A 25,512-nucleotide genomic window follows, 5' to 3' on the forward strand; every position below is an offset into this window, starting at 1 on the left:
GGTGAACTTTGACTGCCTGGGGTTTTTTTGTGTGCACCAAAGTCGAAGTCACGCAAGCATTTTTGTCCCTTGATTTTCTTGAAATCACTCCACTGCAGGTGGAAGCCAAACATGTACTAAGAGCAGAATCTGGCCGCCACTGAGCTAGGACAGCTCGTCCACACTTGGAACAAGCGGAATCGGTGCTCCAGATCGCGCAACCCAGTTCTCTCTGGTTTGACGATGCTCGTGATGCTTTCACGAGCGTCTCTCTTCTGCATAGCCTAGGGAAATGACTGTAGAGAATTCGTTTCTCAAATCATCATGGGTACTTGTGCCATGGGGAAAAAAAAAAAAAAATTACAAACTTTCTCTCTTGACAGCAAGGGCACTGCTTTTAGAGATAACATGTTTGGACCAATACATTGCACAGATTCTGCTTGCATGCGGCAGAATTGATGAGAACATAAAACATTCACATTGCCTCTTTGTATTGCTTTGTGTACAAGAGTCAGCCAGAGAAAGATGACAGCTTAAAGGCAAGCAGCCATTAGAATACCGGTGAACGTTCTTGGCTGTACAAGACTTTTTTTTTTTTTTTGCATATATGATGTTGGTGCAGTGCTATCTGCACTGAAGAAGGCACAGGTTTTGACCTAATACAACTGTCAGTGAAACCAGCAGTGCAAAGAAGTCCATTCGAGGGCCGATAAAAAATCGTCGCAACGGAGAACGAAGAGGATGACCAAAATGTTGCAGGCTTGGTGTTCTATCCCCAATTTGGAGCTTTTTCTCGCAAGATATCTCTCACGGGATGGATTTCGCATACCAGTACAAGCTGAAGCGACATGTCCACAACATTTTGGTCACCGCAATACCTGTTCTCCATTGTCGAAATTTTTGTGCGTGCTTCTGAGGACCAAGGTAGTCCGAGGTGACATCCGTTCACCAGTACAGTGACTTGGTGATGAATGTGGCAGCTGCTCCAAGCCAGCCAGCAGCTGAAGAGCTCTTGGCTGTCTTGTGCCGGACAACTGCATCCTCCCGGATTGGACTCGCTGCCTCGGGAAGATAGGCCGGGAGGTTTTCTTTCTCTTTAGCTTCGTGATTGGCTGTCCCTCCACAATTGTCTTCTAGTAGAGTGGCCTCGCTTGAAGGCTGTATATGATGAACAAAAATGGATTTTGTGAGCTTTTTAAGGTATAACTTGCTTGCTATATGGTCCTAAATACAGGGTGTTTCACCTAAGACTTTCTGCAATTTTTAAAAATAAGCTATTTGAATTTGATGCGCGCTTTTTCTGGCATAGCATTGTCAGTGGTGTAGTACATCATAATGCAGCTAAGACGTGCTAACTAGCAGGCTTGTTAACCAATATTTAATAGTTAACTTTTAAACTATTACCGTTGGGCTCCTTAATTATTGAGAAGCATGTAGCCCACCGTAAGTAATGTCCATATCCGTTTTTAGAATTTCGAGAATGCGATTATCCTCGGCGCTGTGGCCCAACAAATTTTGGCTATTTCGACGAGTTAGGTTCACTGGAGAGGTTGCTTCGCCTGCAAGCTTCTCAAACCGCATGTATTTTGGCGCGATGTAGGCGAAATTTGTTGAGCCACAGCGCCGAGGATAATCGCGTTCTCGAAATTCTAAAAATGGATATGGACATTACTTACGGTGGGCTGCATGCCTCTCAATAATTAAGGAGCCCAACGGTAATAGTTTAAAAGTTAACTATTAAATATTGGTTAACAAGCCTGCTAGTTAGCACGTCTTAGCTGAATTATGATGTACTACACCACTGACAATGCTATGCCAGAAAAAGCGCACATCTAATTCAAATAGCTTATTTTTAAAAATTGCAGAAAGTCTTAGGTGAAACACCCTGTATAGTGCCTGTGCAAACAGTAAGAGTGAAGCAAGCACTTGCGAAACTTCTTTGAGGGATTTCTGCACAGGCAGCTTGGTGGCGATAAGAGATAAAGGGTAGGTGCGGTTTCATTTCCTATAGCGTGCACTCCAAACTCATATTCCAGGTTTACTCGCACCAACTCTCGTTCGGCATGAATGGATGCAGGTAACTAATTCAAGTAGCAAGGCAAACAAAGGAAACTAACCGTGCCTGTGCTTTTGCCTGGCAGTTTTGGAGCTGCACTATTGGCCACCTGCATTGCCGACATTGTTCCTGTCGACTTAATGGCCTGTATCAGCACCTGGAAAGAAAAGATTGGGAACAGATAAAACTGTTGAGGACTGGCCACGATGTCGCATGTTGTTGTTTGCCTAGCTTTTCCGGGAGCAATTTGAAGAGGCCGCTCCCAGGCAGGCACAGGGAAAAGCTTTGCTGGGTCAGCGTAGTCCTGTCTGGGAGCACTTTGGCAAATGCATAAGCACCAATGCCACCTCAAATGTGGGTGGGACACGCATTTTTCATGGTGGGAACAATCTGCAGCCTGCCTGATTGATAGAATCAAGTACAGCATTAAGCTAGAAGCAGGAATTCTAACTTAAAACTTGTTGAAGCCACATTATATGATGAAGCTTTAGTACTTTCAGCATATCCATACTACATGACTATGTATTGGTGTACATAATTTGGTTGTAAGGAATAGTTACTTGCTCGTGGCCAGGACTAAATTCAATTCCACACTTTTCTTTGCAAGTGACTGCGATCATGCTCGTTCACCATTGCTTCCAGCATCGAGACACCAAAAAAAAGAAAAGTGCACCCAGTTAACAAAAATTCATATTAAAATTTTGGCACTCCATTGTTCAGCCAAATGTTATAAAAACTTTCCATTGCATTAATACCCTTAAAATGAGTTGCTGGCCCCTTTAACCCACCTGTTTTCAAGTAGTGGCAAACGGACAACGGTGCAGCTGCATACCATTATTTTGCATGCTGAATACTGCTGAAATATCAAGCGAAGCATTTAGCGTGTTTTTATTTTTGCTAATAGGTCTCCTTAGCGTTCGATGTGTTGTTACAAGTACGGGTGTAGATATTCAGGTGGTCCATATTGGCGGGCCAGCAACGCTCAAGCAATTTTCAATTCTTTTGCAAGTTTTCATGCATGTCGATGAGACTTAGGTATGGATACATACCACATTTGACGTCTTTTTACGAAGTCATTGGTGCAGATGTGCACCCCTTGTTTCTACAAAAGCATGGGTCAAAACAGCTTGAAGGCGATGTCATTCAATTCCTGGAGTCGTTCTAAGTGCAATTTTACCATTTCATTTTACCAGGTTGACAAAAAGTGAGAGAGTAATTTTGCTGTTAATGTAGGAGCATTTATGTTTCCACACGCCCGAACCAACATGACGATGAAGCAGTTTGAAACCTTATACGAGACATCTCTCACAATAGCTGGCTGACTTCATAAGCTTCACGTGAATGCATGCGTGAATAAACTCGCGATTTTGTATTAACTATTACACAGTGAAAACTAACATATCAAGTTTTTTCTCGCACCCACCCGTGGTGACAGGTCCGACTTGACACGGACTACACAGCGCCGCATCTCCATGTCGAAAGTGAAGCTGATGACGCCCTGGATGTCAAGGAGCTTCTCTTCGCACTGCTCTTTGTCATTCTGGCCAGGAGTAAGAAAGTGCATCGATCATATAACGGGTCCAGCCTGGTTCTTCTGGACGAGTTCTTATACAAGCAAAACAGACAGAGTGGACAGCAGTGACCCGAGTGATACAGAGACAGTATGAATCAACCATCAAACGTTTGCTTTGTATCAAGCGAGCAGTTTTTCAGATTGCTTCGAAATAGAAGTGGAAGCCACTCTCAACACTGAATAGAATGAAATGTCAGAAAAAAATTTTATGTACCATAGCTAGCACATCCTTTCTTGTCTCTGGAAAATTGAATTTTCATGACATTCCCGGACAAGAAGCAGCACAAATTTCAAGAGCCGCCAACGTTTCCTTGCGCTCAACCATATCCATTCCTCCAAAACTGAAAACGCTGTGTTATCTGATGCAAATGACAGTAATTGTTATAACTTCATGAGTCATTGCACATGTATCGCTTGAAGCATTTCATTGGACACTCAAGCAAGTCAAACCTTGGCTATCAGCAAGCCAACACTAGTTCTACGCCAAGATCTCTGTTAGCAATAACAAAGCAAGGTGGCACAGACCATTCTATTAGGTGGCAAACTTTGGCAAACTACCCTGCACCAGTTGAGAAGTGCTGTATTCTTGAGCACAGATCTGATCATATGTATTTAAATGCACGAAAATTTGTAGCCGAGATTTGCTGCAAGCTTCTACATATTCTACAGCAAAAGTGCTCAACTAAAATAACTAAATACAATGTCCCTATTTGCTCAAGCCTTGTTCCAGGTACTTATACACAGAAGACGAGCTCCTCTCTAACAAAATCATTTCCCATGATATTTCATCGCTACACAGCTGGGCTTTTCGTAGCTGGCTAATACTGAATGGGAAAGCTCATCACTACGACTTTTTCTTCAGACTCTTTAAACTGGACTGCCCAGTGCAAAAGATGCAGCAAAAGCAGAACAAAGGAAACAAGTGCCATGTTGTCGGCAGTAGCAAGAAAGGCTGCCGTGATGTGCTGACCTGTGAGCAAAGGCCCTCTATGTGCAGCGAAACCACCTTGGCTGTTGAGTTGTGCTGTCCGAGCAGTGATGGGCACTTTGCCCGCGGTGGAGTTGCTTTTGTGGCTTCATTGCCCTGCCTGGAACGAGAAGGGACTTTTAGAGGCCAGTGAAATGCAAGTATTTATTTATTTATACAAATACCTCACAGGTTCCACACTTGGAACATTGTGTGAGGGGAGGGGTTACAATATTTAGCAGACAAAAGATGGTACAAAGTGGAAAGAACAAAAGTAAACAATATCAAATACATTGGACTGCAAACAATTATTACACCGTACTTGAAAAAAAACGTAATATATTGACACAGAGGAAAAAACAGCAAACAAATAGTGGCACTGCATGGATTTTACAACACATACGAACACAATTTATGTACAATATCATGGATGCATGAAGGTGGTGAATTCGTTTTTGAACATTAATGGGTCACGTATGGTAGCAATGCAATCCGGAAGGCCATTCCAACACTTGATAGCACGTGGCAAAGCACATTGTATGCAAGGCAATGGCCAACGCCATGTAAAAGGAATGTCGTGGCTATAACGTTGATAACTGAGTACAAACGAAATGCGGAACCAGCACACGTGTTGAGAAACAGCGATGCCCTGTGCTACGTCAACTTGTGAAAGTTGTAAGCTTTATTTGCAAACCGATAACGTCACAAGCAAGCGATGACATGTCTGCTCCTGCGGTAGGATAAAACTTTGAAAAATTCACAGGGACACGTAATTACCTTATATGTTGGCAATGCAATATAGCATTAGAAGCAGTGTCCCCAGCAACGCAACTAATCGACCCAGTATTGGTACTGTATTGGAAAAGCCGATCATACAAAGGGCCAGAGTGAGAACAGGCATAACCAATATTGGGCCAATCACCTGTGCTGCTTGGGATGGATTTGTCTTTCCTGGAAATGACATCACTTCTAGTCTGGTGACATACCTCCCTCCAGCCAATGGGTGAATTTTATGACTGACAACACATTTTTTTTCCCAATGATGCTTTTGATGCCGTTGCATTAAAAAAACAAACATTTTTCTTGAAGACCTGCTTCTTTGTCACAAAGGAATCTGAGTGGTGGTCCAGAATGGGGGCGGAGCTTCACTTTAAGTTGCGTCCAATCATAATTCGATGACAATAACATGTTCACTGCATCGTGGGTCAATTCACCTTTTGCTGCCGGACAAACATCAACAGAGTCAAACAAACCAATCGATCAATTTTTAGTGACAACAAACATTGGATGAATTGTCCACGGAGTCAATTTAGCTGCTAGAAGGAGGGAGATTAATGGTGGCCGTTTAGAGCCCACAAAAAAGGGAGTGCATACCGAGAGCTGAGGGAATCGGAGAACGACAGACGCAGCTTCGCCGCTTCTTCCTGCTGCTTTGCAAGCAGCGCCACCTTGGCCTCGAGCAGCCGCATCTTGAGCCGCAGCGCCGATTCCTTGACCGCAAACTCATGTTCTCTGCACCGTTGAAAAGGGCATTTAACACCCCGAAAATGGCATCCACGCTTGTCCGCTCAACACACAGCAACATCAGTCATTTCCCTGCAGTGTACCATATTTACTCACATAATTTATGCACCTTTTTCCTTTAAATTGAAGGTGCACTGAAGAAGAATCTGAACTCGTATTTTAACCGCTGGAACTCGACCTAAATGTTCCGAGCGTTCTTGGAAACTTCGAATTATTGCCCTGTGCGGCCGATTTCCCCAATTTAAATCGAATTAACGCCAGGGTCCTGGCTTTTTTTTTTTTTAATTCCCCGCAAACGGTGGGAGGAGTCGACCAACCTTTCACCCTGTCCCATGGCGGCTTGCCGCTCTGCCATCGGCGGAGTGATACGTAGTGATCGGTGAAAACGCATTTTTATTTCCATGGGCCTAATATGCAGCTATGTAGTCTCTGACTAGATCTATTTATTCACGCAAACCTAAAAGAAACAAAATAAAAGCGAAAGCAAAGTTGCCACGCTACTGCCTGAAAGGCACTCTATGCATTGGTCGACTCCTCCCACCGTATGCGGGGAATTCAAGAAAAAGGCAGGAGCCGGACGTTAATCCGATTTAATTAGGGAAATCGGCCGCACAGGGCAATAAATAGAAGTTTCTAAGAATGCTGGGAACGTGTAGATCAAATTCCCGCAGCAAAAAGACGAGTTCAGATTCCTCTTCAGTGCACTTTTAAGGCTTCAAAAAGGGGGTGAGCAAATTATGTGAAAATTTTCTGAACATGTCCTAGAAATATATACTATATATGGTAGCATATATGTCCACCCCCCCCCCCATCCCCAGCTCGCACCCATTGCTGGCCGGAAAAAAAAGAAATTGATTTCAAAATATTTGACTCCAAATATATGACACATTTGCAAAGGTGAAGAGACTTGGCTGGTTGCTTTAGAAAGAAATGTTACCCCGAGCTGAGTAGCTCCAGAGACGGTGCGAGGCCGAAGGTCTGTGCCACCAGGTTGCATCTGCCATCATCTGCACACAGTGCAGCGAGAACCTGGGTGCAGAAATGAACACACGACGATCAATTTTAACGAACCAAAACTTCAGTGACTACAGATTGCAGATCGTCATTAGTTATTCCAGCAATAACGCACCAATTGTACCACAAACGAATGAGCAAATCAGACTTTTATGCCTACACACACAATCGAATTTTCAGGAACAGAAAACTGTGAGCATTGGCGGTGATTTTCGTCCATGCACTGTGTGCAGTACATAATTGGGGAGTGTTCATTTTGGAACACATGGATCTAAATAGGCAGTTAACCCATTTGCTTTTTAAATTTAAGTCCCGTATAATTCAAACAAATTTAAGGTCCCCTTCCAATTCATAACTGAGTCAACTGAACAGCCAAGTGGGAATATGCTAATAAACCAGGTTCACTGTTGTCGCTACAGTAGAGACTGCATAGAATGCTGTGTATAGACAGAGCAGTTAAATAGTTTAAGTATAGAAATTAACACTTCCTGACCAATTTACCAAGACCGGGCTTTTCTGTATTTAACCTATATATATTACTAAGAGTCACTGTGAAATTTAAACCGGTGCAGAAGCGTTGCTATAGGCTTCGGAAACATGGTTACAGTAGATGCACTTGTGTTTCAGGAAATCTGGGATCTCATAAATGTGGATGCAATCTTTCGATCAATGTTTGTAAGGTGAATGGCCAAAGCGCTGAGTCCGACACAAGAGATATGATCAAAAATGGAATAGGTTTGGTTTATGGGGTTTAACGTCCCAAAGCGACTAAGGCTATGAGAGACGCCGTAGTGGAGGGCTCCGAAAATTTCGACCACCTGGGGTTCTTTAACGTGCACTGACATCGCACAGTACACGGGCCTATAGAATTTCTCCTCCAAAGAAATTCTAGCCGCCGCGGCCGGGATCGAACCCGCGTCTTTTGGGTCGATCTTTTGGGCCGAGAAGCACAGTCTTTTTTGGGCTTTTTAAGAGTTCTTGGAGTTTCTTGTCAGCTTGTCTTCGAGCGTTCAGTTTTTCTTGAAATATCAGTGCTTCCAATTGCTCATATATGTAAGTACATCTTAACTTTAATTCCTAACCCGCCGAAAGGGGTACTCGTTACGCTCGTTGCTTTTTTAAACTTTTAAAGCTAAAAGACTGTAAACTTGCCTTGAGCGAAAGCAGCGCGATCTCATCCGTGGTCCCCTCGAGAACGTAGACCAGAAATTTGAGCATCGTCCGGTCCTGCAGTAGCGCACCAAAAACGACAGCCGTCCGAATGAGTCTTGGGCGACAACAGGGGAACGAATGGTAGGAAGTGCTGAAATAAGAAAATCGATATGAGAGACGACACCTCGCACAGTTTGTCGCACTGCTCCTCTTCATCTGTGAGTGTCTGATAAAGCAGCAGCAAGTCTCTCGTGGCTTCCAAGTTGATGGAAGCCCTGCGCAAAAAGCAGTTTAAATCAGTCACGCTGTCAACCATGCCGGCAACAAACGTAACCGAGCAGAAATCCTTACATTACGGAAGTTAAGGACGACAGCCGGCTCGACTCCACTTATCTCATTTCAAAACAAGAGCCATAATCAGCCAGGTGGGTGGCCCGTCGTGGAGTGGACGCGCAACATCTGCGAAAACCCGATTGACAAGGAACCAATGGCGTTCAATTTTTCATAGAATTAATTTGTGCCAGATGTTCTACAGCAGTCAATCACTTGCTGATTTTAATTTCCTGGATTTCTTCTTAATGATCCTGCAAAATCCAATCGATTTAGCTTTCAGTACGAGTGTCGCGCGCGGTCACGCGTAGCTCTGCACCGCCTTTTCGTGTCCGATTCAACCGGCTGCAGGCTCAAGCGCCATGTTTTGAATCAGTGGTAGCTTTGAGGTTACAAGCTCTCGGCAAGCTCTCATGTCTTTTCGCAGACAACCTACCGCGGAGTCACAACTCTCTTTAAAATACCGTTCAAGCTGACCCCTCAGCAGCAAGTAGAAGACAAAGCACGTTCTCTTCGCCGTCTCTGTATGCACCCAGGTAGGAAGCGGCGTGCTACTGTCAGAGCTACTGAATTTTCTGAAGCCCGGAAACGCTCTTAATCGTCACCTGCCGTGCACCAAATGCAATTAAGCGAGCAATAAGTAAGGTTAAACAGGGCAGAATAAAGGCCGTTGTACTGGCGTACAACTTGGCAATGTATGTTGCGCGCTTTGACATCCACGGATAAAAACCCCTCATAGCCTTTTGATTTCGTTCCAACTGAACTTGGAGCCGCCGCGGTGGCTCACTGGTTACGGTGCTCGGTTGCTGACCCGAAAGACGCGGGGTCGATCCTGGCTGCGGCGGTTGAATTTCGATGGAGGCGGAATTCTAGAGGCCCGTGTACTGTGCGATGTCAGTGCACGTTAAAGAACCCCCTTCATTACGGCGCCCCTCATAGCCTGAGTCGCTTTGGGACGTTAAACCCCGTAAACCAAACCAACCAAACGTCATGCAAGTGCGACAGCTTTACTTGTGTATCTACACTCCGAGGAAAAAAAAAATTATTTGAGTGGCAGCGATTTCACATTTTCTGGAAAGTGCCGTGCATGCAGATGTCAATATATTACCCGCGTTAGACATCAAGCTGCACGTAAGCCGCCCTGTGATGTCTTTTCGCTACCTGGTGAATGCGCACCCACTAATAAAGCTGAGCCCCTTTCGCTTGGCATGTCGTCTTTTTGGATAGAACAAGTTGGATAGTCGTTGCTATTCTGGGCATTTCAGACTGACATCTGTAGTTCGTACCTACAGGGAAAAGAACAAGGGAGGGGAAAACCTCAGTTTGCTAGAGCCAACGTTTCGACAAGGGGACTTGTCTTCGCCCAGACGAAGACAAGTCCCCTTGTCGAAACGTTGGCTCTAGCAAACTGAGGTTTTCCCCTCCCTTGTTCATTTTGTGATCGCCAAGGACCATCTACCGCACCCTCTCTCTACCATGGACTACAGGGAAAAGGTGTGCTATGCAGTGCGATATAAATTTTTAAGGCGAACAGAAAGAAGGCACAGTAGTTATGCTTGCTTACAACACTTCAGTGGACTTCCTGTGCTTTGCGGAGTATAAACTTCCCTTGACCTAACTGTCATGTTTCCATCTACTTGCATTTAGGTTCCTTTCTCTGCCTGTGGGCATGATGAAAATTACCAACTGGTTTATGCAACAATTCCTAGTTAGTTCTTACATGGATCCAATCAATACAGTTCAGTTCCAGTTGGAACCTGCTGGGATTTGTCCTGTATGCTAGCCGGGCCAGTTTGGATTTTTACCAGAATAAAAAAAAAAAGAAAATTTATGTGAGAAACGCTTATTTCTGCAGGCAGCTAGGCACTTGCATTTGTTAACCTGAAACGTCTCATTCGATGCTTTCCTGCCTTTTGTACCAGGATGTCATTCAGGTCCAGGTCACGGTATGAGACACTGCCCTATCGATGCCTGGCATGGCTGTGCTCTAAGCTGGAGGTCCTCATTGTGAGTGCTTCTCCACTGCCTTTTTTTTTTACTTTATTTCTGTGCTCAATGTTTTTTGCAAGCTACTGAATTCTTATTCTGCTACTGAATTCTGATAGTTGCTGTGAACAGTGCTGCATATTCTGCAATTCTGGCTATGATATCTAAACAGCGAGTGGGAATAGTGATACGTGCGGTTGGCACTTGTGAGTGGATTGTCACACTTAACATCATTCTGCATTCTGCTCATAAGCATGCATTTTAAACTGTCGCTGGTCAATATGTTACTAGAAACTGTCTGATGCTGCGTGCTTGCCTCACACAAGAACAGAAACTGTCAGACGTGTTGTAACATGAAAAGAAAACAGCATACACAATTGTGCAATAATGGAGAAAAAGGTCTGTAATAAGAGAGAATTCTGTGCTGAACACAACTGATAATTTGCTCGTCTGTGTGAAAGAAACTTCAGTGGATACAAGAAGTAGAGTGCACCACGCTGAAACCCAGCCCTTTATTTGTTTAAGCGCCATTGCAGTTATGAAGACAGGTATCTGTGAATTAAGTGCCTACACTTGAGCAACCCAAACATGTTACATTGGTGTGACGTGCACAAAGCCATAATTTGCTGAGGGAAAAATCTGCATTCATGACACATGGCTTCATAACACACTGAACACGATGCCTTTTTTAAGGGGCCCAGTGCTTTGTAGCCGAGATTGTACCCAGAATACACACAAGAGTTGCGGGTGTAATAAGGCACATAGGGATCTACTTTTGTGTGCTATAAATTCATGCATTAGATTCATACAATAGATTTTTGTGTTCATTCTAAATGTCTATGTTGACCATTTACATTTGTTTTGCATTCCCTCATCAAGAAATCATCGGGGATATACCAAGAAATAGTGGTGACATAAAAAAATCATTTTGGCATGTCACCACCAACAAGTAGGCATAAATGTAGCTCTAGGTTTTAGAGGGTCATTGGCCATGGCAAAATGTTGCAACTTTGGTTGTGGTCATTTCATTTCGTGTCCGATAGAATGCCTTTGAAAGAAAGATAGCTGTATGGTTGCAAAGAAGCTTCAATAGAAAAGGAGCAACATATCCGCATACAAATTTCTACTTTTCCTAATCTATGGCAGAGGCGAAATTCTAGTTTCACTGCTGGTTTATGGTTTATGGGTTTATGGTTCATTTTGGAAGCAGTCACTGCCAAGATGCACCTCAACTGCCTGAACTGGCACTGCACGCTCTCGTCATTACCGCAAAACTTTACCAAACTGGTGTTACGAGTGCAGCCAAATCGAACAGACCTTAAGTGGCCATAGCTGCTGCTGAAACGACTGTGCTCAGGAACTCGTGTGCAGACTTTTGTATTCGTAGTGCCTAGGCTTGTCAGAAGATGTACACCCGACCAAATCTTTAACTGGCTCGGGTGTTGCATCGCTGAATTCACCTTGTAAAAGGTTCTTTTCGGCTACACCGCTGGCTATTCATGCTGTAATTTGACACGTGAGATGGCACTTCGTGGTTCCTTTTTGTTCATATAATGTTCTGGTCCATATGGCCTCCTCCTCTGGGTGAACTACCACTCCTTTCATGGCAGACAAGTCGTTTACCCAGAGTAAGCGCAAATGCGCCACCAGAACCATTGCTGCGTATTCCGCTTGCTTCGGCTCTTCATAGTGGTACACGATGAATATTCTTGATAACTTTGATCTAAACACGCAACATTATATGAACAAAAAGGAACCACGAAATGCCATCTCACGCGTCATATTACAGCATGAATAGCCAGCGGTGTAGCCGAAAAGAACCTTTTACAAGGTGCATTTAGCGATGCAACACCGGAGCCAGTTAAAGATTTGGTCGCGTGTACTCCTGAGCACTGTTGCAGAACAGCCACGTGACCACTCGTTCTGTGCTTGCCGTGCGTGCTCACAGGAGTCCAGTAAACAATGCGATGCGACACGCAAGAAGCGCCTTTTGTCGTTACTTAGAGGCGCAATGAGTTAGCAGTCCTTGTATCGTTTTGTGTATATCACTGATTTCACGTTGTCGCACTGCCCCAGCCATCGGCATCGAGGGAGTCAGGTTCTTCGAGGCCATCTTCTCTTCACTTCGGCAACGTCGACGAGCTGCAGGCGCCCATGCCCAGAAGGGAAGGAGTCATGCTCAGGTACGTTGGATTGCTTTCTCTCTCTCTCTCTCTCTCTCTCTCCATTTGCTGCCTTGAAACTGCATGGCATGGAAGAGAGGACAAGCTAAAAACATAGCTGAAAGAGTCAGTGTTGCGCATTTTCAGTGAGAATGGCAAAAAAAAGAAGAGATTGGTAGGGTAGAAAAGTTGTGCGAGTAGTGAAAGTGTTGTTGACCTCGGAGTTTGCACAATGAAAAGAAGCTGGTAGGGCAAAATAGTCATTTTGGGCAGCAAGGTTTTTTCTACACACGGTGTAGCGGGTAGAAATGTTCTTGACAAAGTTCTATTAAAATACAGAAAGTTTCGCATTCTTACAGCCAATGCAAAAAAAAAAAAAAGGAAAGGGGCTGTTGCCTTGTAATCACTACTCCAGCTTTAAATTTAGTTTTTATCTGGAGTTTGGCTGGTCACAACCAAGTGCAAGCAATAATTGCAGTGTATTTTGATGCACTCTGTGACAGTGTTTATTGGTAGCAAAATGGTACTGATTATAATTACATTTGATCCGAGTATTTGCATGCAGCTACAAAGGAAACCATTACAGCTCTCTCTCAACTTGTACCTCTCAGCAGGAATGTAGACTACTACATTGGTCTAGGTTCGCTGCATTGCTACAGTGGCTAGATTTGGTCCACCGTAAAATATCATTTTGAATAATTAAATAAACCAGCTTTCATGTGTATATTCATACTTTGCACGTCTGTTAGTCTGTGCTGAGTGGCTTTGGGCAGAAATTTTTGTCCATCTGTTCTATCCACCCTGCAGCAGCACAGATGGCCAGAAGTATGATCAAGGAAATAACCTCATTTGACAAGATTATTGCTGCTGAGAACTTTCCATGGTCGCCAGAATGAATGCAAGCTGTAATCTCTCTCTCATGTTACTGGACCAAGAGTGGTTTTGGCTGAATGGCATGCTATGGTGCAGTCAGTTAGCCAAATTGATTGGTTTTACGTTTTTTATGGGAAGTCCAAAGTGATTCAGGCTATGAAGGACACCGTAGTAGAGGGCTGCGGAAATTTTAACCACATGGGGTTCTTTAATGCGCATCGAGATCGCACAGTCACGAGCCTCTGCCGTGGCCTGGATCGAACCCATGTCTTTCGGGTCAGCAGCCAAACACCTTTACCACTAAGCCATCGCAGCAGCCAGTTAGCCAAATCGATTCCCTCGAACTAGTATTTGTACCCACAAATATTAGTTCTAAACACTTGGCTGTAACTAGCAGCAGTGAGTAACCACTTCATGTTTGTCATATTAGGGTCGAAGTTCCCACTTTTTTGGAGTGTGTTCTTCGTTTGAAAAGGTGCATTAGGACTTAGTAAACATGAATCACCAAGTGTAATTTGCCCGCTAAGTATAAAGAAATGCAATTTATAATTGAATTTTTTTTTCGGTACAGTATCGGTTTTAGTTTCGGCTATCGAACATTGGTAGTGACATTGCAAGTAGGTGTGAGATCCCATGAGGTATGCAAAAGCTGCAGTACAATAGCTGTTTATTTACTCGCTGACATTCCGGGTAAGTATAAGAATGGGAGTGAATTGAATGACTAAGCCGCAAATATATTGCAGTTCTTGCTTGTCTCACATGATGTCATACCTACGTGGGACTTCACAACCAAGTTTACACTGATAAAACTGAAACTACATGGGACAAGAAATTGAGGTGTAAATAAGTTAACGAATGCAGTAGGCAGATTTCACACTGCGATCAATGTTCGCTAATGTCTTGCTCTTCTGTCCAGAGCAGAGCCAAGGAATGAAAAGTTTAAGTGACTCCATCCCTTCAACCCCCAACAATTCACACTTGTGACCCGCGGCTGTGGCTGAGTGGCTTTGGCACTGGGCTGCTGATCTCAAGATAATGGGTTCGATTCTGGCTGGGCCGCGTTGCAATGGAGGCATAATGCTAAAGACGCCTCAGTCGCTTTGGGACGTTAAACCCCATAAACCAACCAACCACATGTTAAAGAATCCTGGGTGGTCTAAATTAATCCGGAGACGTCCACTGCAGCATCCCTCATAGCCGTGTGTCGCTTTGGGATGTTAAGAGGGGACACTGGCCTTAGACCTATTTTCCTTTTTAGTCCAGTCCTAATGAAACTTTACCACCTTGCTCAGTTTTTTATACTGATTTGAACAATGAAATTACCTTTCTCATAAATTAGTCTGTTCCCAAGATAATTAATTTTAATTAGTCATTCATTAGTACCTCAGTGCAAAAAAAAAGTGCTCAATGAAAAATCATTTTTAATCCATGGCTACATGGTAGGGTGAGTAAAGAATGCAATAATCAAAACCATTTTTCCTTTTTACCCTCTCATTAGTAATTTTACAGCACTTGGAATATCAATGTTCAAGGTGTGAATGTAATGCATCAATAAACTTTGTGAAATTATAAATTTGTGAAGTGCGATTGAACACATCTGCTTCGATTATTGCACACACTGTGCCTTCAGCTTCCATTAGCAAACAATATGACATCTCTACCTGTCCTAGATGTTGAGATATCGACATACTAAGACAGCCAGAGGTCCAAAATTTTCATGCCACTAAATTGTCTGCTCCTGCTTAAATTCTGCCCACACGATGATCTGAATTTAATATTATGGTCAGAATGCTGATTTCTTGAAGGAAAAAAATTGGTGCAGTTGGAAAATAATGGCTGTAGATTTCACAAATGTCATTTTTCGAAAATCTATTTTTTGGTCATTTTCTGGTCTCAAAGACCAGTGTTCCCGCTTAAACCCCACGTGCATCCATTGCAGCTACTACCTCTGCTACTTGTTAAATGGACAGGCCTTCCAGTTGTTGTCTTCCTATTGGCCAGTTCTCCCCTTGAGTGGACCGATGGGCGCAGGTGCTATCGGAGCAACTCCAAGGTAGGCCTGCGGAGGGGCAGCCTGAGGCCCCTGGGGTCGTGTTCGTCGCGCGCCAGCATTCCGTCCAGCCGCCAGTGCAGCCCCATCCCCGAGAGCGCCGAGAGCGACATCTCGCTCCTCAGGGAGGAGGTGGCCTCGCTCAAGAAGCAGCTCGAGGAGCTGGTCGTCTCCCACAAAGGTGAGGGGGAGGAGGAGGAAGAAGAAAGGGTCGGCAGAACTGTCTGTCTGTGCCATGGTATTCATGTAGTGCAAAGCACGCAAGGGACAAAGAACAGACACAGACCACTGATGCTAACTTCCAGAAGTCAGTGCCAGAGCACAAGTTACAATCGGCAACAAGAGAATCAACAAAGTTTGGAAGCCAGGAGTGTAATGAGAGAATAGGTTAAGTAGTGCAGTTTTGCATGTTCTGAAGCATTGCTCTGCTACCTTACACATGCACCGGCTGCTTACTGGAAGGCATCACCACCTTGTCAAGCTTTATCTACCAGTGTAGCACATTCTACTCGCACACTGTTATCGCCTCATTAAGCTTGTTACTTTTTTTCCACGTCATGTAAGGATACAATGTTTGTGACCGTAACAAGTCATCATAAACGCGTAACCATGCACAAGTGTCTCCAAAAAGTGTCATGTTCTGGCTTCCACGGCCGTCCAGCGCCAGTTCCATCGTTGCCATGATTATGCGAACTGTGTGATCCGAGGCCATCTGGCTCCCAAATTTTTGTGGGGGTCACTTTTTCTTTCCTTGCAATTCGAAGCTTTGTTCTTGTGAAGCATTTGCTGTTCATAGTTCATTCTGTGAGTGAAGGAGTGAGGAGTGGGTCACAAGCAAGAAAGAAAGAAAGACGCTTGTATCAGTCGCATTCGGATAGTTGTTCCGACATGAAGGTGACTAGACGGTGCGGGGTTTCTAGCGCGGTTTGGACCCTGCACTCAGAGCCAACGCCACTCCGCTAGCTCGACCACTCCTGTGGCCGCAAAGAACAACACCACCGAGGAATAGCACGCAGGCAAAACCATTTATTGGGATCTCCCAATTCCTGACGGCCTCCCTCAGTCGCGCGCAAGCAGCAACGGCAGGCAGCAGGCACATGAAACAGGCACAGGAGAACAGTTCGGGTTAGTTCGGGTCACCTGGGCCGCCACTGGTGTTGCGTCCGCTGTCTCTGACATCTCGCTCTCCACTCTTTTCTCTGTGTCCCGTGCTTGTGGCCCGCCGAAACCGCGAGTGCGGGAAAGGAGGGCTGCCCACGTGATGACGCGTAGACGCGGGCGCTTCCCTCCTCGGCAGGGGAAGAGCCGCGGTAGGCCACGATAGAGAGAAGGGTGCGTCCGGCGGGTCAGGGGCAACATGGATCCCCACAACGGAAAGACCTGGTTTTGCTTGCATAAGGGAGGCAAGTGTATGCGGATATTGCCGGCCTATTGCTATCGCTTGTCCTTTTCCTCGTTTGTTTGGTTTTTGCACAACCTAGCTTTAAGAAAAGAAAGTAAATTATAAAACTTATAATATATGTCATTACCTGATCGCTTCACTGTTACTTATTCTTGCAGCGAGAGCATTCCACATTGCAAGCAATGCTCTAGCATGGTCATTTGTGCTTTAATGACTGGTAAATCAACTGCTGTTGGTAACATGCAAGCTAAGGTAAACTAAAGGTTACTTCTGGCTGTAGAGGAGTGCCATGAAAAAAAATGGCAATTCTTAGCTGGGAAGTGATATTCACCTGGGGGAAAAAAATAACTAAAACTGTGTTTGGAAATAAACACTGAAAAAAGTCCACCAAATTTTAAAAAATAAAAATCAAAAAGTCTATCCCCTACTCGTGGAATGCAGACAGTAGATGCAGAAGCATCCAGCCTTACCACCTGTGCTGCACTCGCGCCTTCTGGTCAAGAATTTTATGTGGGAATGCTTGCTGTCAATAGCTAACAAACCATCCTAATTGCTGGGTTACACGCCAGTTAATGTCTCAGCCATACATAGCTGCTTGACATGCAGAAGGAGACCGAAAGTCTTGTCGCGAAAATGATATTTTTGTCCATTGTAACAGGAGTGAGATCCAGCAGCTGTTAACTGAAAGAATTCATTTATCTTCATCAATGGTGGGTGTCAGTGAAAGCGGAAAGGCAGAAAAAACAAACCCAGCCTATTGAGCTGCACGCCTGATGACATTATGTGTGCAAAGAAAAAAAAGGTGGGCAAACCATTTTATAAAGAAGCGTGCTCACTGGCGAGAACACTCCAAGCACCTTGCGGTGCTGGCCACATTGTGTAGTCTCTGGCACTATGGGAATTAAGGGGAGAGGGGTGAAGTGTTGGAACCTCTAGGGTCATAGTGTATAGGGCCTAGCAGTGAAGAAACGGAGAGGAGTGAGTGCTGTGGAAATTGCTCAGCCTTGATGTGCCAGATAATGTGCTTTCAGCTGTGTACTGAGAAAGAGACACATTGCCCTTGTCACTTTAATCTGCACGGCTTAGTGGGCTTTGGTGCGCAGTCTAGTCAATAACCCTCACCTACCGCTGCTCTTGACTACCCAGCTCTCTACTCATTACATTCGCTAAGCCGGTATCCAGCGAGCAGGCACCAGCCAGTGTCATCGTTACAGCTTATGCTGCTTAGGCAGTAGCCACTGAGAAGCGCGCTCTCACATTTAAGCGTCATACCAGGTTTGAGCTGTGTGAAGGCTTGCATCAGTCGTATGGTGGGTGGATCCGCGACCCTGAGATGGCTTCCCACAGGGCTCATCTCTGCTCTGAACTTCACCCATAGTCACAAGCTAAGCATATGGTATGTACAATGCAAAGGAGGACCTGCTGGCCAGTGATGACTGGTCGTACTGTTTCCGCAAAACTTCCTGCTAGTATGGGGCCGGCATCTAGTTGGGCTTTGGTTGCAACTTGACTGCCACCTGTTGTACTGGCAAGGTTGTTGGGCTTCACATGTGTGAGTTTTTTTTTGCAGAGGCTGATGTTCGCAAGAGCTGCACCTTCGTACATACAGCCCCTGTCGGAGGTGCTCCGCCCCCACCTCCTCCACCACCTCCGCCTCCACCGCCGCCTCCGCCTCCACCAGCTCTATCTGTGCCAATCCGCAAGGCTGTCCGCAAGGTGCGTGCTTCAGTGTTTGCTACACTTCTGAACCTGGTGGTTCTATATGTAGTACAGGAGAATCTCGATGGTGCAGTCATGGTCGATACGAATTCCGGAATGGTAAAAATTTGCGAAATTCTCTGACCAGAGTCCATTGAGTACAATGTACAAAATTTTTAATGTTCCGAACACTCTCCCGCGGCACTACGGATGACGCAAACATGCGAGCCGCAACCCTAACATTGAACACTACGCGCAGCTCGCACATTGCCGATGCTGCAATCTCCAGTCGTACGGCCCGTGCATCGCTGACGTCGCAATTGCCAGTTGTGCGATACACACCACAAGGAGTGAGCTTTGGCGCAGCCGTAATTGAATCCCGTCAGCCATAAACAGATCTTCCTAAATACATATCCTGTGCTTTGCTCATGGATTTCGTTCGTTTTGGATGATTCGAATATTTTTTGCACCCCCGTGAAATTTGCATCATGGAGATTCTCCTGTGATTGAGCAGTCGAGGGAAGCAGATGAAGGGCTGGTTGGGATATGTATGCAAAAGCAGCCCACAGTCAAGGAAAACTTAAGGGAATGTTACTTGTTTTTAATGATAGTGTTGATTAGAGCATGTATTGGTTGCATAAACATTTTAGATGGCAGTTTTATGGAAAGTCAAAGAAAAGACAACCGCATGTTGTGTGCAGAACTCTACGTAATGAGCTACGGCAGTGGTGGTCCCGCCTTCCACTTTTTTAATGTATTTGTGTTATGTGTAGCCTAAACTTGAGAATAAGTAGTGGATTTTGTTAAGGCTGGGAAAGAAAGTAAAAGAGCGCTAACCCTTGTAGGCTTCAAAGGAGACCGAGAGTGAGGGATGGAAGCCAGTTTGATAGCTGTGACATCAAGAGGCGCAGTAAAAAAGTGGCATAAATTGCGGAGACTGTTCTAGCAAAAACTGAGGGCCCTGTGCAGTATGTTTTTGTGCCACATCGAACTGATAGGCTGTGTACAGTGGGAAGGGAAACGCAGTTCTTGGTTTGGAATAGAGCATTGGGCAGAGCGACTAGGTTAGGAGACTCGCTTCTTTGCCATGAGTGGTTAAGCAAAAGGTGGTTGGAGAATCACCTTTAGCCCTGCAGTGATGCTAGTGACGTTTTGGAGTGACGTTTCCCCTCTCATACACTATCATAGGGGTTGAACAGCTTGGAACCTGTGTCATTTTCTTTCTTCCCCCTTTCACTGTTGACACGTCCTGCGCTTCTTCCAATTGCAGCAGCCCGCCGATCCGGCAGCCTCGCAAGCGGGGAAGTCACACGAGGCAATGCTCGCAGAGGTCCTCAAGGGGCTTGGCACGGTCAAGCTAAAGAAGGTCGAAAAGTGAGCGAGCTGCAGCTGTGGCTTTTTAGGGTTTTTGCACCTGAACAACGCTTTTGCACGAGAACATGCACTAACTCGCCCAGCCGCCTCCCAATCTGTAGAGCTAACCTTGATAACAGTGGACATTCAAGTTCACCTGGATAGAGATACAGGTCACCCCGTGTGTTCAAGTGTATAAACTGTATGCCGTATTATTTGCGTAATTTGCGCACTTTTTTTTTTCTCTAAATTAAGGCTTCAAAAAGGGAGTTTTGCAAGCACGTCCTTAAGAAAAGCTACGAAGGTCATAATGCGCAATGTGTGCCGCATACTACTGCTGCCTAAACATCAACCCTCAACTTGCGCCCCTGCAAACCTAAGTGTACCACCTCGGACAAAACAAACTTTATTGTGTCAACCTTGGATATAAGAAACGTTTGGCTGCTAACATATTGAGACGATCCACAGAGGGTCACCTAAGAATTTTTTTCTGATTTTCTTTATATCCTCAGTGCAGATTTGAATTAAAGAAGAAAAACACCAAAATTATTTTTGTTTTTGTTTTGGGCGGTCCTCAAAGTCTCAGCATTTGGTTGGCGTTGAACACGACTGTTCACCAGTAAAGGCTGAGCAGAGTCCACACGCAGTCGATTATTGTTCTTGCAGGTCACCAAGCGGCACTCCGCTGCGGAAAGGCGCTGCAGAATCGGAATCCTCCACAGACGCGGGTGGCCTGCTGTCCAATGCACTCAAAAAGCGCTTTGCTCACATCCACCCAGCAGACAGTTCGGACGAGTCGTCCTCGGCCGAGACGTGGAGTCCCACCTCGCCTGAAGTGCGGCTCAAGCGCAGGGTCGGTTTGGCAGTCATTCCAGCTGTTTTTCTCACTGTGCATGTGTGTGCGGTCCCATGCTGCTGAAATGTCACCCATTTACATCGTCATCATCAGGAGTAGCGCGTGTAAATCCACTGCAGGAGAAAGGCCCCTCCCACTTATCTCCAGTTAGTCTCTCCTGTGCCAGCTGTGGCCACCCTATCCTAATCTTGTCTCTAATCTCACATGCCTGCCTGACTCTTTGCCCATTCTATGAAGTCATGGAAATGTTGTAGAGAGGGCTAAAGGTCCAGGACTCACTGGCATGTATGCAAAGGTGCACGAGAAACACCCTCACAAGTGGAGAGGCAACAATAAGCATTTTAGTACTGAGGTGTGTTTATTTACAAGCTTGACCTGTTAAAATACGGCAAGCAGAGAGAACTCATTTCTAAGGCTAAGGCAAGTTGTGAGAATCCTGTCATCTGTGAAGAGGTAAGTAATGTGTGTTTGTGGTGCATGTGTTAATTTTTGCCACCTTTGTGCATTCATCAAAGCACTGTTGTAGAGCATTACTAGCACTGATTAACTAGCTTTCCTAGTAGTGTGCCAAGTGCACCTGTGATTTGCATGGTTTATAGTGACAGCTGTTGAGTGCCTGTTCCCTGGGTTTTATTAGTGCGTAACTGATGAGAGAGAGAGAGAGAGAGAAAGGAATTTTAATGAGGGAAAGGTGGAGAGGTCGGCCGGTGGTAACTGATGGGTGGTTGCCAAGGGCTAGAGGATGGTTACCATGGGAGGATAAAGGTGTTACAAGAACGTTGGAATGCATGACCAAAGGGTGGTTATCTTTGAAGGAGGAGGGTATGGTGACAGCAGGGGAATGCGTAACCAGAGGGGGTGCTTACCATTGGAACCATCCTTGGTGTGGTTACTGTGTACTCTATGTTCTATAACTATACATATACGCTTGTCACTCTCAAATTCCTTACGTCAATACATTGTGAAATGAAAATATCTCAATACCTGTCACTGAATATCGCGTCTCAAGAGTTTTTTTAGGCATGACATGCTTTGGCCTAGTTTATATCTTTCACATGGGCACTTTCGATCCTAATTGACCTTGATCTGCATTGTAGTTTTCGAGCACGATTACAGCGTCCGGTGCTGCCGAAGCATATGCTCATAGAGAAGTTGCTCTCGCATGCATTGGATGGTGTAAAATGCTGTGGTTGTGAACTTAATGCGCAACATGAGCAATGCTTCTGCGATTGTGCTTTACACCACGGCGTTCCACTTCTGGCACCGCAAGTCATCGAGTCAGTCCTGCCAACAGTTGATAAGAACAGAAGCTTCACGTTCACTCCACAGTTTGCGAGCCTGTGGCGTTTGCGATTCATCAGATTTCCTTTTTTTCGCTAGTACATCACATTTCGTTTTCTTTGCCAATATACTTTCGTCAATTGTTGAGAAGACCCAGTGGAAGCAGTCACCGCGTCATCCAGCCAGCATGGTGGCTTATTATTATTATTATTAGATTATTTTAAATGTGCTGTAAATATAATGCAATGAAAATGTTCTATCATGACTTTCAATCAGTTTATACATTAGCGTTTGTGCTTTCATTTTAATACCTTGCTTTCGTCTTTATAGCTCAGTGAGGGCGAGAGTATCAGTGCCCGCTTTTGATTATGCTTGAAAACCTCAATCTTTGCTGGAAAATCATGGTTTAGCAGATGTCAGAAATTATAACCAGCTAGTTTATGTGGACATAGATGCTATTTGCATCTGATTGTCAGTAGGTAAAAGCACCTGACGGGAAAGGAGCAGATCCACTTGGAGTTGCGATGACCTTTAGAAGTGTGAATGAATGAATGAATGAATGAATGAATGAATGAATGAATGAATGAATGAATGAATGAATGAATGAATGAATGAATGAATGAATGTTTATTTTGAAAGGCTACTAGCTACTATCATCGTGTGGCAAAAATAAGATTTCATGTGCAGACTCTACGAGGTTTTTCATCTGGGGGTTATCAGCTTGAAAACATCCACTGTGCCAACGACTGCACTATTTGCCCTTAGATATTGTGCGCAAAGTAACATATTATGGTTCATGTTGCTTAGGAGGTAATTTAAATTGGCTTGCTGCCTGGATTATCTGAAATCATTGAGAAGCTGCTGTTGATTGCGACTCCCATTTGGGCAGGAGTGTACAGAGCAGCAAATTTAACAGGTGGCGCCACCTACCAGGCCAAAGAGCAGTGAGCAAATGTAGACAAATTAGATCGGTGGGAGAGTTGCATGGTTCCTCTGTGCCCAACAGGTGGTTCCAGCTGTCAAATTTGGTTTGGTTTGCGGGGGTTTAATGTCCCAAAGCAACTCAGGCTATGAGGGACGCTATAGTGAAGGGCTCCGGAAATTTCGACCACCTGGGATTCTTTAACATGCACTGACATCACACAGCACACGGGCCTTTAGAATTTCGCCTCCATCGAAATTCAGCCGCCACGGCCGGGATTGAACCCGTCTTTCGGGCCAGCAGCTGAGTGCCATAACCACTGAGCCACCGCGGCGAGGTGAATTTGTTGCTCTGTTTGCTTCTCTGCAGCAGGCAGTTAACATAGTTTCTCAATGATTCTCGACAATGGAAACAAATGTCGATGGTAAATTAAAATTACTTATCAAGCAGTGTAAACCATGACATACCGTTTCTTTTGCAATAGTTGGGCCCGAATAGGGCAGTAGTTTGCACAAAGTTTTTTTGAAGCCTGCCAGCCACTACAGAAGAATCTGTGCTTAAACATTAAGCTACGACAGATATGAGATAGGTGTAGATTACATATGTATGCAAAAAGCACCTCTCACTTGCACTTTTTTCTTTTTTTCTGCCCGGCAGCAAACTAGTTTAGGCTGTGGGCTCGACTAGTGAACTGAGAGGTACAGCATTGTGATACTTGGCATCGAAACAGAGATCGGTTTCTTGAACAGTGCTGCTACAGGTCACCTAAGAGAGACTGTTTATGGCACTTGCCACTTTTCGACCTTTGCCGGCTGAATGACATTCAGTGACAGAAGGAAATGGTCTGTTCCTTGCTGTGCAGACATAGAATGGCCTCTTCACGTCTGCGCAGGCATCCGGAAACAGACGGCCGCCCAGCCGCCGTAGCCTGGAGATGTCTGCCGTGCTGTCGCCCATGCAAGAAGTGGGCGCATAATGTCATAGGAACCGTGGCTTAGCTACGTTCCAAGTTGCTCCCCATGTTTTATATGACTGTGGTGATGTGGAGCAGCAGGTTGAACTGTGGAAGTCACACTTGTGAAAGGACCACGGCAGACTGTCTCAAGTCATTTTGTGCGCCAAGGTCTCAAGATGTGTGTGGCTTCTTCAAGCAGAAGAGTTGCACACCAGGACCCATTCATGCTCTCACAAGCCCAGAACGCTAGAATTTGTTTCAATTATGCTGAGAATAAAACGATGCTTCGCCTGCGTGAGTTTGCCGAGATGTCCATTATCTATGACTTGTACACGATGCTGCCGTGATGTTGTGCTTAACAGTTCTTCGGAGTGTATGTACAGGCAAAATCGAAACGAAACAGTGTAGTTGTAATTAAATTGTTTTTTTTTTAAGTATTTGTGCAATTCAGAAAGCGCATTATGTGCGTACTGGGATAGTATTCGTTGCCGATAGTTATTCATCAGATGCTATCGAGGTTACACCTAACAATTCATCAGATTATATCTCTAAGGGGCATCGGAAATAAGTACAGCACATATTTGTGATCACATTTATTTGTAGCGGCTTTGTGAAATTTAGCAAGCTTTCTGTTAGGCATCTTAGTGTTTTTCTTTGCCGCACGTGCATCACCACTGTTGCGTCACAGTGCTGTTGCATTTAATTTTTCACTCGTGTGTTCTGTGTAAATAGTTCGCGAGAAATTTAACGAGTACCGCGAAATATATTTTGCACTCAGCCCGGGCTTGCAGCTTTAAGGACCGTGCGCACTTCGTTGCATCCGCGTTTGCTGCTGAAGTTAGCAGCTAACTCTGGTGGTCTGTAAACTTTCGGCGCCAGCTGCACTGTACTCCGACGCACAGCTTCTACATGGTATTTGTGTAGGTGTTCGGCCCGCAGGTGCACTGCGCAGGTGCAGTGCACTTGCTGCTGCAAGATTAACAATTGGGGATGGGCAGTTCACGCGGCCGGGCCTCTTTGCGGGTGTGCAAATGCGCCTTTGCAGATTCGGCGCCCGGTTTTCGGCGTCGCTTGAATTATAAATCGATGGATCGATCTGTAGAGAGCAATACCCGCCGTTTATAGTGATGTGCGATCAAAGCCTGTTTAGTACTATCTCACTCATACCGACGAGTCGCGTATTAGGTGCGCCAAGAAGAGGGGGTATAAAAGTTATATCGCAAAGCACCGTTATACGTGTTAGGTCCGGATCCCATGAGTTACCCCCAGTAATGTTCAGTTGTCAGTAAATAGGAAACTATTGATTCATAACTCGATGGGAGTATTTGACCTTACACTTTTTGGCCCCCATCCCCAGCGTTTTTATTTTATTTTTTCCT

The 25,512-nt window shown here is 45.0% G+C and overlaps 2 protein-coding genes across 5 annotated transcripts; one reads left to right on the plus strand and one right to left on the minus strand.

Moving 5' to 3' along the window:
- Positions 1-453: 453 nt before the first annotated feature.
- Positions 454-8,738, minus strand: LOC149335700 (armadillo repeat-containing protein 1-like). Of its 2 annotated transcripts, XM_089554029.1 has the most exons (9): positions 8,617-8,738; positions 8,450-8,540; positions 8,266-8,340; positions 7,037-7,128; positions 5,950-6,087; positions 4,579-4,696; positions 3,459-3,575; positions 2,097-2,192; positions 454-1,137 (listed from the first exon to the last, which is right to left on the minus strand). In XM_089554029.1, coding segments are annotated over exons 1-9 (942 nt in total). In that variant the 5' UTR covers positions 8,619-8,738; the 3' UTR covers positions 454-924. The 2 variants fall into 2 exon arrangements, with proteins under 2 accessions (XP_089410155.1, XP_089410156.1); XM_089554030.1 differs by lacking the exon at positions 8,450-8,540 and having other exon boundaries at positions 8,266-8,416; positions 8,617-8,721.
- Positions 8,739-8,917: 179 nt separating this feature from the next.
- LOC149335701 (uncharacterized) lies at positions 8,918-24,431 on the plus strand. Of its 3 annotated transcripts, none has more exons than XM_089554038.1 (8): positions 8,918-9,131; positions 10,518-10,602; positions 12,658-12,764; positions 15,648-15,847; positions 18,639-18,784; positions 20,040-20,140; positions 20,786-20,972; positions 24,071-24,431. In XM_089554038.1, exons 2-8 carry the CDS (start codon positions 10,519-10,521, stop codon positions 24,152-24,154), a joined length of 909 nt encoding a protein of 302 aa, XP_089410164.1. In that variant the 5' UTR covers positions 8,918-9,131; position 10,518; the 3' UTR covers positions 24,155-24,431. The 3 variants fall into 3 exon arrangements, with proteins under 3 accessions (XP_089410164.1, XP_089410165.1, XP_089410163.1); XM_089554039.1 differs by having other exon boundaries at positions 8,919-9,131; positions 20,037-20,140; positions 24,041-24,431; XM_089554037.1 differs by having other exon boundaries at positions 8,920-9,131; positions 20,037-20,140.
- The last annotated feature ends 1,081 nt before the right edge of the window (positions 24,432-25,512 follow it).

Source organism: Amblyomma mixtum, chromosome 7 (assembly GCF_055824585.1).
Source record: "Amblyomma mixtum isolate Tamu chromosome 7, ASM5582458v1, whole genome shotgun sequence".
Taxonomy (NCBI): domain Eukaryota; kingdom Metazoa; phylum Arthropoda; class Arachnida; order Ixodida; family Ixodidae; genus Amblyomma; species Amblyomma mixtum.